At 39.5% G+C, this 15,539-nt stretch overlaps 1 protein-coding gene across 3 annotated transcripts in view; it reads left to right on the forward strand.

Annotated features, from left to right (window-relative positions):
* The first annotated feature begins 306 nt into the window (after nucleotides 1-306).
* Nucleotides 307-15,539, forward strand: part of ZCWPW2 (zinc finger CW-type and PWWP domain containing 2) — a 34,246-nt gene continuing 19,013 nt past the window's right edge. The window contains exons 1-4 of one of the 3 annotated variants that reach the window (XM_053409870.1): nucleotides 307-350; nucleotides 1,404-1,540; nucleotides 3,564-3,904; nucleotides 5,107-5,266. In XM_053409870.1, coding sequence (XP_053265845.1) covers nucleotides 3,618-3,904; nucleotides 5,107-5,266 — 447 coding nt within the window. In that variant the 5' untranslated portion in view covers nucleotides 307-350; nucleotides 1,404-1,540; nucleotides 3,564-3,617. Of the gene's footprint in view, nucleotides 351-878; nucleotides 1,017-1,403; nucleotides 1,541-3,563; nucleotides 3,905-5,106; nucleotides 5,267-15,539 lie in introns of those variants that run through there. The other 2 variants (XM_053409871.1, XM_053409872.1) reach the window with 2 other exon arrangements.

A 15,539-nucleotide genomic window follows, 5' to 3' on the forward strand; every position in this document is an offset into this window, starting at 1 on the left:
CCGCCGCCGCCGCCCCACCTCCGCTCTGGAAACCAAAGCCTCGCGACGGCCCGAGCAAAGAAGCGAGGCACGCCGGGATTTGTAGTCCCGCGTGGCTCCGTTCCCCCCTTTAACTTTTGCGCATGGGTTAAACGGACGGTGAAGGGCGCTGTTCCCAGCGTGCAGCGCGGGGCGCGCGGAGCATGGCGGGATTTGTAGTGCCGAGTTTCTGACAGGGCTTAGCCTCTGGGGAGGTTGTGTCGTGAGGGGAGGCTGTTTCTCGTTTCTTAATGCCACGGCCGCGTCCACCCTGACCTTGGAGTGCGTCTCACTGGAATGAGTGGGGCTTACTCGCGAGTAGGCATGCATAGGTCTGTAGTGCCAGGATGCTCCCAGACAAAGGGCTTGGGTGCTTGTTTTTTTCATTTTTAAAACACTTCTTTACAATGCTTTATACTCGAGAGGATTCCATAAGCCGTAAAATATTTGCAGCAAGACAACATTTATAATAATAATAGTAATAATAATAATAACAACAGGCAAAGCGCTTGGGAGACCATGGTGCGAGTCTCCCCTCAGCCATAAAGTTGGCTAGGTGACCTTGGGCCAGTCACCATTTCTCAGCCTAGCCTGCCTTCCAGGGCTGTTGTGAGGACTGAAATGGAGAGGAGGAGGAGGAGAACCTTGAGCCCTTGGGAGAAAAGGCAGCGTATAAATGTAATGAACACCAACACCCATAGCAGCCACAGGTCAATGCCCGGGAAAATGCTTGGGCAAACTAGTGTTTTATATATATTTATTTATTTGGTTTTTTAAATTAAAGATTTACTATCACATATCCATAAAACATAAAAACAAGATTCCAAAGTGTCTCCTGGACTTCCCTTTCTGGGTCCTATTGTAAATCATTTCCTCCTGCATCTTTTATAATACAATCCAAATCTTTTACCTCTCCGTTATGTCCAAAATTCACCATCGAACTACAAGTGTTATTCCAATCCTACTAACAATTTTAGCTGTTTACAATGGTTTTTAAGGTAAATTATAAATTTCCCCCCATTCCTTATTAATATTTTGGTCTTCTGATTGTTCTGGTAAAAAAAAGGGGGGGGCAAACTAGTGTGTTTTAAGCATGCGCTGGAAACTCTATGTAGTTGTTGGAGCCAGTGTGGTATAGTGGTTAAGAGCAGTGGACTCGTAATCTGGTGAACCAGGTTCAATTCCCTGCTCCTCCACATGCAGCTGCTGGGTGACCTTGGGCCAGTCACACTTCTCTGAAGTCTCTCAGCCTCACTCACCTCACAGAGTTTGTTGTGGGGGAGGAAGGGAAAGGGAGATTGTTAGCCGCTTTGAGACTCCTCAGGGTAGTGATAAAGCGGGATATCAAATCCAAACTCCTCTTCTTCAAACTTTACCTCGGCTAGGAGAGTATTTCACAAGGTAGCTGCCACCACAGAAAAGGCTCTCCTGGTTTCCACAGTTTGGGGCACAATCAGAAAAGTGTCGGCTGAAGATATTGGTGAACGGTGGCATGTCTATATAAAAGAAGGTGTTCTCTCAGGTAATCTGACCCAAGTTACCGCAAATGAATCATTCAGATGCCACAAGCAGGCCATTGGCATACTATTAAAAAATAATAATACTGGCTTTTATTTTGATGCTGAGGATACAGTACATGGAAGTTGTAAAAAAAAACCTTACATGCATGAGCAGCACAAGTAAATGCCCATCTGGAAGCACCCTAAATCACCCGAGTTCCCAGAATAAAAACCCATCTAGAAACACCTGGAATCACCTGGCTTGTTTTCAACCAGTCTTCGACAAGCTGATGCCTTCCATGTCTTTTGGAATCAGTCCCAGGCATCGTAAAAACTTCCATACATGTCGGCTTGGTCATGTGGGGAGCAAGGGGAGCCCAAGTCTTGCAGCTTATTCATGTTATGCTATACTTGTCATAGTGCAGCAAGAGGTCTTGGCTGGATCATCTCTGCAACCAAGTTCCACACAAGGAAGTCAATCAGGCAGGTGGTCGCTGCGGAAACCATTTCCTAAGCCCTAAGCTTGACATGTTTTCTGAGCATAAGGCTGGCAAGGCTCCTTGTGCTGCAGTTCCCAAGCACCTGGCAACCGGCTGGTTGGGACAACTTACCTGCCAGTTGCCAGATGTCATTATGAAATCAGATGACTGATAGGTGGGTTGACTGCCCACATGTCGAAGTTGACCCGCAGGGGTGGAGACAGATGACAATCTGGTCCACCAGGCCAAAAAGGTTCCTACCCCTGTGCTAAACCAAGGCTTAGTGTGGTATTTTAATATGACCAGTGAGTTGAAAAGTACGGCTTGAATTTGCAGCTTGCAGCATGACAACCTAAATACACTCCTAAGAGTGTATTTATTTTTTTTGCATAGAATGTTCATTCCCATCTTTTGTGGTATTGAAATGGTAGACAAAATATGAAAGCGATACACCTCTTGCCCACCAGTTTTTGAGTCTCCCAGTCTCTTCACTGAGCTGTGTGGGCCTTCATCTGCTTCATGACAAGCCATTTGTACTCATTTTGTCTCAGCTGGGACTTCATCTGCTTTACTACTATCTCTAGTCTCTAGCTTTCTCCTAACCAAGGATTCCACTTTATCTGGGTAGAACCTCATATTATGGCCCTGTTTCTACAATCCTTTCGGCCTACAATAGCCATGGTTTTTAGTGAGCAATGGTTTCTAGCCACACAGCCATCAGTATGTGATGAAGATCAATCACTGCTGATCACCGTTTGCTAGGGCGAGAGTGAGGACCCATGGTGGCTCTCCAGATATTTGAGTTCAATATCTGGAGTTCAACTCCCATGAGCCCCAAAGAGTGTGGCCAATGGTCAGGGACGATGGGAGTTGTAGTCCAAAACATCTGCCATAGGTTGGAGAAGGTTCGCCTGGAGTCTAGTGACACCTTAAAGGCAAACAATTTTATTATGGCATAAGCTGTAGAGCCCACTTCATCAAATGCATGGAACATGCTCCCAATTTACCATATGCATATAAAACATGATCGTAAAGGAAGGGGAAACATAAAGGTTGGGGTTAAATGGCAATATAATGCAAATACTAGACAACTGAGTTAGAGCTTATATGCAAAATGACTTTTCACAGAAACAGTAAGTAACTGGTTGTTATAACAACCAACAGCCTGTGGAGGGTTGCAGGCTTTTCATCCTTGTGCTAAGGGAAGGAAGGTGTCAGTGCAGTCATTTATTATTCACAGTCTTCATTTCTAGGAATGGTATAGTGATGAAGGGTTGTTGGCATTTAATTTTGGTATCTACTTTGTTCTCTTAAAGTTTACCCCTTCCTTACCCCTTTTGCATAATTTTTCTTCATAAATGTTTTGACTAGTAGATGTTCTAGTTTACCCTGGAAATAGGTCAATACGTGCTAATTTTCTGCAGTTTCCATCAAGCTGCAGTCAACTATCACTTGCTTTTGAGAGCTTAGCTAGGGCTTTACGATTAATGGAGTTTAATAGTAGCTATTTGTTTTTGGGGTTTTGGATTTGTGTTAATTTGATCCTGTTCTTTTCTTTATATTACAGAGGACACAAGTATTCATCAAGCTGTGACCTGTAAGAGTGAAGATCCTATATTATATGGATTCTATAACAGAGCATAATTTTTATTTAGATAAAGTATGGGTGCAGTGTGAGAACAGCAGCTGTTTAAAATGGAGACTCTTATCACATGATGATGCAACGCATATTGCTCCTAATGAACCATGGTATTGTTATATGAATCCTGATCCTTGGTTTAACAACTGTTCTGTTTCGGAAGAACATTTTCCAGGGGAGTCTCAGTTTCAAAAACATGGATTAAAATATGTGTATTCAAAGCTTCCTCTAGGAAGCTTAGTTTTGGTGAAAATGTACCGGTGGCCAAGGTAAGGTTTTAAAAAGTTAACATTTAATTGCAGGTAACACAGTTCCGCTATATATTTTGAATGCAGTAGTCTGAGAAGACATAAAAACAATTCTAGCCTTGAAGAATGGGGGATAAAACAATTTTCCATTCTACTCCAGTTATTCTGTTCTGATATTGTCTCAGGAGGCCTAGTTAAAAAGTATACCAAAACAGTATGTTTCAGAAAAAAATAGGAGACAGGGGGAAACATGTTTGTTTGTTTTTAAAAAAGATTGTTCGTGATAAGCACAAGCAAATGTTACCTCCAAACTTGTGACAAGAACAAGGAAAGCAAGTAGGGGAGCAATCCTAAGCTCCCCACAAGGCTGGCTAAAGAGTCATAGTGTTAAGTTGTGGATGAACATATCAGACAACACAGCGATTCTTTAAACAGCTCTTGTTTATTCACAGGCCAGAAGAGAACTGAACTGAAGGGTTCAGTCAGCCTGCTTATATAGAGCTCCAGTACAATGTAACTGTAACAATTTTCTAAAACTATCCAATCACTGAACGTCACTTTCGATCCCTTATTTGCATAACTATCTACAGTATCCCCCTGCTGGCCCAGGGTGAGAACTTCAGTACATAACACATAGGATGTGACAGAAATGCTGCTCCACCAGCAGAAAGGGCATTGCGCCAGCAGGTCAGCCCTGGAGGTTCCTCCCCAATGTTCCTGTGGAAAGTTCCATGGGTGTAAATGCACCACTAGCATTGTTCCCACCAGTGGTGGGCTCCAAAATGAGGTATTCCAACAGCTTATCAGCATGGGCTTGGACCTAGACGACTAAAGTATCCTCATTCTCTCAACATGCCCCCAAAGTGAGCCTTTAACTATGACAGTTGAGGAGCTGGCATGGTTATTTTAGGATTTCATTTTATTTTTTTACAACAGGATGAGAACATCCATGTACACACAGCTCCTGCCTGGCCATGCCAAACTAGCAGGCTGTGGATTTGTGAATGTTGTACTGCAGATCCCCATCCCCATCAGGTATATAGGCTTGCTCTGCAATGTGCCTTTATTTTGAGAGACAAGTTCTTAAAGATCCCTGTGCTGATTGGTGTGTGTGTGTGTAAAGTTGCCAGTTATTGATGTTTCTGACTAAAAAAATTGGGAGCATGTGTATTATATGCTTTTTCTTTCCCTGAACTGATTTTTTGAAAACATTTTATTTTAAGATGGCCTGCCATTCTTTGTCCTGATCCTGCTAATGGACAGTATGTAACATATGACTCGGATGGAGATGTTGAAAGTCATCATGTAGAATTCCTGGGAAAACCCCATTCTAGGAGCTGGGCTGCTATAAAATATATTAGCGTTTATCCTAGCTCATTTAAGGTAGGAGCTTTTAAAACTGTATTTTTTTCTTATCGATCATAACTTTAAAACCACATAATACATATCTGCTAGATATGAACTTCCCTCATAACTAAAAAACAAAAACAAAAAAATAAAACACCTCGTAGAAGCAGAATGTTGGGATTGAAAATTTAGATTTGTCAACAAATTCTTTAAGGTTATACAGAACACCCAGAAGCATTACCTCTGACTTATAGATTCCAATGTAAGGCAGCTTACACCTACCACATGAATGGTCAGCAAGGTAATTTTTGAAAGAACTGGTTTTTATTTATTTATTGCTTGCTTTATTCTAGGCATTTGTACCCCGACAGCTGATGAATTATTAGGCCAAAATTCCACCGATCATCTCTTTGGAGTAGCTGAAGAAATGAATTTGGTTTCTCCATTTCTCCAAAGGATGGTTGGTACTGTCAGAAATGACTTCACCCATTTGTTAAATAATACACAGATTCAAACTTGCAAGAATCACAGTTCTGGTTGGTGGCTGTAGATTTATTTTGAAAATTCCATACACTTCTGCATGGAAAAGGTCCTGCTATTATAAGCCTTAAAAAATCTATGTAAATGGCATATATTGAACTAATAATGTGAAGCCTGCCGGACCTGATGGGGTCTGTAAATGTACCAAATTCTAAATTGATCTAAAGAAAATTGCCACAGGTGCAGCAACTTTCACGAAAACTACAGATGCACTTTATTCAGGAGTGCTGAGGAAGGCAGTCTTTCACTGGTTTGATGAGGTTCTGAGCAGCGTTAAAAAGGTTATTAAGATTTTCATGCCCCATCATTGAGGGCTGTGGCAGCAACTGTGGGCAAAAAAAGGAAGATAGGATTGATTTTTGAAGTAGAATTTTTGCCAGGATTATAACAGTATACAGCGGTACATACGCTTCAGGTTACATACGCTTCAGGTTACAGACTCCGCTAACCCAGAAATAGTACCTTGGGTTAAGAACTTTGCTTCAGGATGAGAACAGAAATCTTGCTTCAATGGCGCAGCAGCAGCCGGAGGCCCCATTAGCTAAAGTGGTGCTTCAGGTTAAGAACAGTTTCAGGTTAAGAACGGACCTCTGGAACAAATTAAGTACTTAACCCGAGGTACCACTGTATACAGAAGCTACATACAGGGTGCTGGGTGCAATGCCTATTTATTTAGTTATGAAATATTATGGGGTGCAATGGTTTGGCAAGTGTTTGTCAACCTTTAGAAATCTGAGATGTATTCGGAAACCTGAGATGATTCCCTGTAACAAGATTGCTCTAGCATTGCAGTAAGGCTCTGATGCTTCATAAGGCAATACAGGGCTAAGACGTGGGGCATTTTTGCTGACCCTAGAACTTCATCCTCACCATCTGGATTTGGCCTAAAAGACCAAGGAAAAGTATGGGAGCATGGAGGGTAAGTTGTAAGTAAGCACAATTTGTGATGTTGCATTACATCATTATGGTGTGCATCCATTATGTGGTATATCAGCTTTAGCTTCCAGTTGCCTGGCTTTGTGGAGCCAACATGAGAGAGCCTTAAATCTGGTCCTAAACTGGATTTAAAAAATAATAGTAATAATGAAATAGTAACAGACAGAGAGTCACAGTAATGTGGTACTCTTGTAACCCCAGACAAACCTTTATTTCTAGCTCATACTGTGGCAAGGAGAATGAAGTTGAAGTGGAGGAGAGCAACCAGCCTTAGCTTGCAGTTTGTCTAGATAAATTCTAAAACTGGAGAATTACAGTTCATTCACTACATTTAATGCACAAGATTTAACTTTTGGAATTCAGAACATGCTTTGCTCATCTAGGCCAACAGCAGATAGATGTTCCAATTCTATAACTTTATTCCAACAGAGATTAGGCAATCCTCATCTGTTCTTGACTTTAAATTAGCTTAAAGACTCAGGTTTATTTCATTTTATGTAAGAAATTTATATACCACCCTTTGCCAAAAGGCCACAGGGTGGTTTACTGCATAGTATCATGTTAGCATGATTTAGAGACATAGAATAATGTCCACAAAATACAAAAAAATTAAGAGTTATATAACTGCTTCATAATACATAGTTGGCCACAGTGTTTAATTATTCACAATGTCAACACAGCAAAAATCCACAATTCAATCCCTCCCTGCAAAATACAAGAGTCTAATAACATATTATTATTTACACATATTGGGTTCGACTGTGGAATATAATGTAACCTAAGATATTGGATGCGGTTCTTCAGAGTGAGGTGTGTGACTTTTTGTTTCGGTATGCTGGTCTAAACGCTTTGGGGATGGAATTGGATACATTAACCTGTTTAAAAGAATGTTGCTGATGGGTTTTATGGACATGTACTGTATTTGTATATGGTTGTAAACCATTTTGAGAAACAGTCTCACCTAAAAAGCAGTCTAAATGTCTATAAAATAAAGCACGAATTAAACTGTCAACATACCTTTACTAACAGTTTTGAGCAAGTTAGCTGTCTACCAACAGATGGATTTTCCATACACATGCTAGCGTTTACAGATTTTGTTTTTACTAGTCACAAGGGCTATATGTTAGCTTCAGGATCAGAGGCTGTGTATACATTTTGTTTCCTCATTTGCACATTGTTGTACATGCTAGAACAGTTGGGTATGTTTCCACATCACCTGCTGTAAGTCCACATCTGTGGCTGGAGAGGGTTTTGAAGAATATACTTCAATATATTTTTGTAGTCCCAAGTCAATTTATGTGGTTAGTTGCATCACGGTTGGGAAGTTTTGATTGTAACCACTTTCCCATTCAATCTGATGAAAAAAGTGTACTGGTTTTAAGTTGATTTCACCACTCACTTGTGTTGAATGTGGTGTGATGTTCTTTTACCTCCTTAATATTCAGCTGTCAGCAATGGTTTTCAAACAGCAAGTGTCAAGATCCATTCGCTTTTTTATGTTATCAAAGTTAAGTGTTAGTTTTGGTACAACATAAAAATGCTGCTCAAATCTTTTGCTCCTTTTAGTGCGGGTAAAGTTTCTTCCTATTTATTGTATGAACTCTTCTGTAGCTAAATCTCCTGCCAATCATTTAGTAGTTTGATAAAACGCCCTTAAATCTCCTCTTATTTCTGCCATTTCCACTTCAAATGCCTGCCTATCAATAAATGCTCTTCTGTCCTCTGATTGATCTTTGAAACTCCATCATATTTTTTTCTTTATTCTTCCTTTCATTCTCTACTTGGCCTGTTTTCTTTTTATGTGACATTGCAAATCTACTCCTTTCTTCTTCCCTTACCAAATTCAAGGACAGTCACTGTTGACTAAAGAAATGACTGATGACTGTTCTCAGGCCTTTTCCATGTCATTATCTGAGAGACGGAAAAGCCTGAAAGCAGATATACACAGTCAGTCTTTATTTGGCTGTTGTCATACTGTCTCCACTCAAGGCCATAATCTTATAGCTCTATTTGCAGGAAGTACCGGTAAATGTGGCTTAGCTTCAGCTGCACCAGCTTACAGTCTTTGTTCAACCTTTCTTGGAACATGCACCAGGCTAATGATCTATTGGTTTCACAAATTTGTGTATTCATAAGCCATCCTTTAGGACAGGGATTCCCAACCTCTGGAAATGTAGGTTCACGTTAAGAATTATGTAGAAGAGGGAATTTCAGCAGATGCAAGTTGTACTGCCATAGCGCTGCAGGTGTTTGAAAAGCTTTGTCGCTTGAAACGCCCCAATTCTAAAATGCTTGCTATCACTGCTTTTAAAAGTTTCCTGGCTTTCTTTAGGCAGCTACTCCAAAAGCCATATATGAATACTGTTATGTATTGAAGTGCTCACCCTGGCCACCAGGGGTATTGTGTATATAGTTTTCACTCAGGTCCACGTCAGTTAATTTAGGTGGGAAATCCTGGGATGTTGTTACAATGTTGACAGCCAGCTGCCTATAAAAGCAGGCCAGCTGAGCTGTTCAGTTCAGTTCAGTCCCAGCTTATTATAAAGAACCACTTGGAGAAATCTCTGTGTAGTCTGCTTTGTCAACCCACTACTTAATTAATTAAATAATAATAATAATAATAATAATAATAATAATAATAATATTTTATTATTTATACCCCATCCATCTGGCTGGGCTTCCCCAGCCACTCTACACACAGTAATTTATATATCTATATCTATATCTATATCTATATCTATATCTCTATATCTCTCTCTCTCTCTCTCTCTCTCTCTCTCTCTATATATATATATAGAGGCACAACATTTGACCTCTGCTGTGTACCTCTCTCTGAATCCTATTTTCAGGACATTCTTCTTTGGGAGAGCTTTTTGATTATGTATTATAGGGAAATGGTTGTGATTCTCTGTCTCAACATGTAATAAACAGATGACTTGTAACTGCAAGCTAGGTATGGGGTGGGAGGAAGCTTCTACCGTTGAAGGAATACTCTGACTGAATGGGTAATCATAAACAATTATACTTTTGCTGCAGAATTCTGAAATACATTGCTCCAGAATTAAAAGCACAGGTAACAACTTATTATTTTATACTTTTTAGGCCAGGCTTCCTCAACCTCGGCCCTCCAGATGTTTTGAGACTACAATTCCCATCATCCCTGACCACTGGTCCTGCTAGCTAGGGATCTTGGGAGTTGTAGGCCAAAAACATCTGGAGGGCCGAGGTTGAGGAAGCCTGTTTTAGGCCATACAGTTATTGGAGCATCTGTATGGCTCCTCAAATGTATCCAAGCAATAGTGCTACATTTTGATGGCAAAAATGAGGGTGGTTACAGAGCCTAGTTGTAGGGTTCATAGATGATTCAAACAGCTTCTAAACACAGGATGGTGCTCTGTTGATCAAGAGGTGGCTCTACTTTATAAGCAGACAAGCCTGCTATTAAGATTAACTCAGATATAATTACCACAAATTGCACTTGAACCAAAGGCTTCTTGACATTGTGAATTCCTTTGTCGGTTTCTGAAATTAGCCTGTTCCTGATATTTTCCTTTATCCCCAAGTGATTTACTATCTTCACAGATATGAAAACACCACAAAATAATAATAAAGCACACTATAGTGAAAACAACAAGTAAACATTCATATCTTTTAATTACTGGCCATAATAATCGCATATGCATAAAGTAGATTAGTCTTAAAAATAAAGGTGGCAGAGATAAAATGTGAAACCTAGAAACATTACCAATTAATAATTTTCAGAGATATTTAGAAATTGTTTTCCTATGCAATCCATTAAGGAAAGCTTAGTTTAATAAAATTGTCTTAACTAGATCTAGTAAAAATATTAACTAAAGGCTTGACGTACCATGTTTTAAGTCCACTCCAGCTTCTGGTTCTGATAACATCTGAATACTTGTTTTCAGTGCCATAGCTGCTGCTTTTGGGTTTGCTGCTTTCGTTGGCACAGCTCCAGGAAAATGCAGGTATCTTTTTATTTTTGTCAGTGCTGGTAAGTCAGTTGTACTGCACTTACCCTATTCACTAGTGTGAGATCATAACACTTGAATGTGCATGTAAAATATCCATCTGGGAGATGCTGCCATTCGGGGGCCCATATAGCATTTTAGAGTTTATCTGTGCTTTAGTTTGAAGCATTTTAATTATAAGTTCCTGAGTTATTCCGAAGTTCCAAATAAAAGTTTGAATATTTAATATTATGATCTAGAAATTGCTTTTCAAAAATCAGTTGCTCTTTTCTCCTGATGGAACCTGCCCAAAAGATTCTCAGTGACAGCTGCCAAGTCAATTACTTTTGGTGAATTTCTGTCCTGTTTATAAATCCAGATAATTTGCACTTTGTAAAAGCAAGTTTAAATAACGTTGCCTTTGAAATTTCTGGGTTGGGATCTATGTATCAATTCTGGTTTGGAATCCATGTGCTATAGATGTATAGCTGTTTGGTGAATTTTCCACTGATTAAAAAGTACTTAAATCTGTTTCCAAGCAAATATGAGGCTCAGATAATAAACCCTTCCTGCCAGCAGCACTTTTCTGGTTGCAGTCTCAGAAAGCAGCCAAGGTAGAAGGGAGGGAGGCCACTGGTATATGCAGGGAGTACGTTTCTGAGACTGCACACCAAATAAACTAGTACTGATAGCAACTACAGCTAGGGACCGTTGCACTCCAGCAGTAGCTTCCATGGGCGTATCCCTTCAGAGCAGGATTAACCAAAGATCGTAATTCAAGCTGTGAAAAAAATTGTGGTGGGCTTCTGATGCTCATCTCCTGTTTGAAGTAAGCATTGCCAAGCCCCCAAAGTTAATTCCCAGGCTGAGCCTAGCAAACTTCAGTGGCATTGGTACCTCAAATTAAAAAAAGGTAAAGGACCCCTGACAATTAAGTCCACTTGCGAAAAACTCTGGGGTTGCGGCGCTCATCTCGCTTTACTGGCAGAGGGAGCCGACGTTTGTCTGCAGACAGTTTTTCTTGGTCGTGTGGCCAGTATGACTTAGCTGCTTCTGGCGAAACCAGAGCAGTGCATGGAAACGCCGTTTACCTCCCCGCCGGAGTGGTACTTATTTATCTACTTGCACTTTGACATGCTTTTGAACTGCTAGGTTGGCAGGAGCTGAGACCGAACAAGGGGAGCTCACCCCATCGCGGGGATTTGAACCACCAACCTTCCGATCGGCAAGCCCTAGGCTGTATGGTTTAGACCACAGCGCCACCCACGTCCCTGTAGCTCAAATTTACTTCAGTTAAATAGTAAATGATGCCTCATAATTGACGCTCCCTTGCACCATTAGCTCATTTAACATGGATTTCCCTTAAAATGCAATCTTTGAAAGCACTTCTTGAATAGTTAAGTCAATTTCTGGAAGTGTTTAGTCACGTAAGCAGATTGTATCTGCCTGTAAAAATAGCAGTACCCTGTTTAAGCTGAAAAGACATTTTTTTAGATATCTACTTCTAGATATTTGTTTCATCTTTTTGATATGTTATAAACACCCCCCTACACACACACACAGAGTGAGAAATAAGTTTTGTAGAGGAAAAATACCCCAATGTGAATAGAATAATCAATACAAAATAGGATAATTCTACTAAGTGGAATATTTGAAAAGCTTTTTATTTTTAAAAGGAAGTTTCATTCTGATTCCAAAATCATTTACAGCCTGAAATACAGTTCAGTTAAAACCTAAGAACTAGGATTTAAACATATACTGCATAATCAGCTTAGATGTGTATGTCATCTTAATTGGATAATGGATTAGAGTTTGAAATGGTTAAGCTGGAATACACAAATGAGGTATCTTGAAAGAGCTATAGTGAGGTTTTTTAAGCCCTGGGAATTGCTTTATTAGATTAGATCAAATGCCTATCTAGCTGCACATGCTGTTTAAAACAGTGAGTAAGTCAGATGTTTGGAAGCTTGCAAGCTGAGTAACCATGGAGATGGCTATCTCTAGTAATTTTCCCCAGTATCTGGTTATTAAAAGTATGATGCCTGAATATGGAGGCTCTATTATTATTATTATTATTATTATTATTATTATTATTATTTACTATCACAGCTAATCGACTTTCAGATCAATGACTTTCTGTACTAAGTTTCCATCTAATTTAGCAGCCATCACTGTTTCTTAGCTATGGTTTGCACAAGTTGATTCCTTTTGCTTATTTTAATTGAAACGAGTGAGCAATTTTATTGGATGGGCTGGGAAACTAAAATTTAGAAAGAGAATAATTTCTCCACCTATTTCAACATTTTATGAATCTATATCATGTCTCCCCTTAGTCATGCTTTCTGTCATCGTAAAACCACTGCTTTATTTCCCTAATCATTTTAGTTGCTACTTTCTGTACCTTCTCCAGTTATCCTTTTAGAAATTGAGTTACCAGAGGTGAACACAGTGTTCTGAAAGGCAGCGCAGCTTCTACTAACACATTTGGATAGGAAGACTATCTTTAGCTGTTTTTGTCCCAATGGATATCTGAGATCAGATGTAACTCCTCTTAGGGGAGAAAATATGGAAGAGAAACAATCTGAGGAAAGAACAATTTGAGGGAGAAAGTTCAGCATCCTCCTCGCCATGGGTGTAGCCAGCATTTTTGTTGGGGGGGACGGGGGACAGGCATTTTGTTAGAACTTGGGGAGGAGGCACAAGTTTCCTACCCTTAAGTTAGGTTCTTTCGTGCCTCAGATTCCTTGCAATCAAATTTTAAGATGATCTTTTAAAATATGTATTTCACCACAAGGTGGCGCACACGTATATTGAAAACGCACTAGCTTGAATCCTTTGTACTGTAAATAACTTTCTTGGAAATTCCTTATTTGTATGCTTGTATTGTCAAGAAAATACCTTAAATCAAGTAATACACATTTCATCACAATGTCATTTCTTTAAAAAGTGTGCATTACTGCATTATGTGTGCACATAATTGTTGTGCATACATTACTATTATCAAACTGAAGAGGTTGTGAATGACGTCTTCTCTTGTAATTAGCATGTATCTGCCTTGATAGACACACAAAAGGATGACTACCTTTGCTATCATAATTCTAGTTTTGTTTGGTTTTTTTAATTACAAGTATTCAAAGGGCAAACGGGTCTTTCATTAGGCATAGTTATTTGGAGCAATTAAGGGAATTAAAATAATTAGGATTTTGTGTTAGCTGTTCTGAGAAAAGGTGATTTTCCAGGAAGATTTTTAATTGAACCAACTATGGAGATCTAACAACACCATTTATTTTAATTTTTGCTCTTAACATTTGTGCTTGGGTTTTTTAAAAAAATAAATAAATCGAAAGCTTGCAAACAAACAGTGTAGTTCATTCCAGTGGCGTAGCGTGGGGGGTGCAGGGGGGGCCGGGCGCACCGGGCGCAACATCTGGGGGTTAGGGTTAGGGGGTGCAAATCCACGGGTTAGGGGGCGCAAATCCACAGGTTAGGGGGCGCAAATTACTTGCCTTGCCCCGGGTGCTGACAACCCACGCTACGCCACTGGTTCATTCAGTTTATTAAAATAATTACCCTTTTCTATCCTGTGTATGCTCCTATATAATATAAAGTTGCAGGTTCAGGGAGGACCATGCACACACACAACGAGGATGCAGAGCATTCCTTGCAAAGAGCAAGTCGTTACTTTTGTATAGTGCATATACTTAAAAAGTTAGCTTCGCCTATTTGAACAGCTTCATGGTTTGGACAGCTATACAGAATACGTAGGGTTGGATTCAGAGATAGGCATGCTTAAATTAGTCATGTATTCCAACTTAATCCCATTGATTTTAGTGGGTCTGTGCTAAAGTTGACTTAAGTTTAGATTCCATCCCATTGATTTCTCTGGGTCTGTTTAAAAAATACTAAACTGTATTTGACTCAGAGTTAATAATAATAATAATAATAATAATAATAATAATAATAATAATAATAATAGGAATTAAAAGGATGTTAATAGAAAGCCTTGGCTTGGGGTAAGAGCATTATTCATCAAGTATTACTCTGAAGCAACACCATTCATTTTAGTAAGACTTTTATATAATTTGAAGACAACGGATTGCACCAGAAACTGAAGTGGGTACAAAAATAAAAAAGCAATACTGGGAAAGCCTGCGTAATTGTTGTGGGTCACGCTAATTTTCCCAAACGCAGAGAGGTGAATGGGAAGCTGAACAGCTGCTCAACCTTGTTAGATGACACCAAGCTTGGAAATGTCTCCTAAAGCTACAATTCTAAATGAATTTACATGTAAATAATGTCTAATTCTATCCATTGGACCTTACTTCCAAGTAAACATGCATAGGACCAATTTGTAATCTTAAGTGATTCTACAGTATGGAAAAACTGGTTTCTTTCCAATGTGTTGTCATTTTGGCTGAGGTTGGCTTGAACTAACGTTATTCCCCTTTTTATTTGTTTGTTGCAGGGACATTTATTTCAGAAGTTTAGGAAAGCAAAAACAATTTAATAAAGTGTTTGTGTGCTGGGTACATATGTTGTCCTCTTTGTTGTGATCTGTGGTATTACTGGTCCTTTGATTATTTTTTAATGTAGTAGTCAAGGCTAAAGGTCAAATGAGGGCATGATTAATAACATTCCCACAGCTATTCCTTTTGAAGCCTTTACCAACCCAGAATAAAATAATAATAAAATCATGTCATAGATCCTATTTGTGCATGAGATCTTAACGAAACTTCTGGGTTCACAACATCATCTGTGAATGTGATTCCCAAGGCAGAATTGCTAACCAAGGTTGTGTGCCCATGTCAGGAGTCCAGTCCCTGGCTTGATAACACAGCGAGCGTAATTAAAAAGGATGATTTATT

Source organism: Podarcis raffonei, chromosome 12 (genome assembly GCF_027172205.1).
Source record: "Podarcis raffonei isolate rPodRaf1 chromosome 12, rPodRaf1.pri, whole genome shotgun sequence".
Classification (NCBI taxonomy): domain Eukaryota; kingdom Metazoa; phylum Chordata; class Lepidosauria; order Squamata; family Lacertidae; genus Podarcis; species Podarcis raffonei.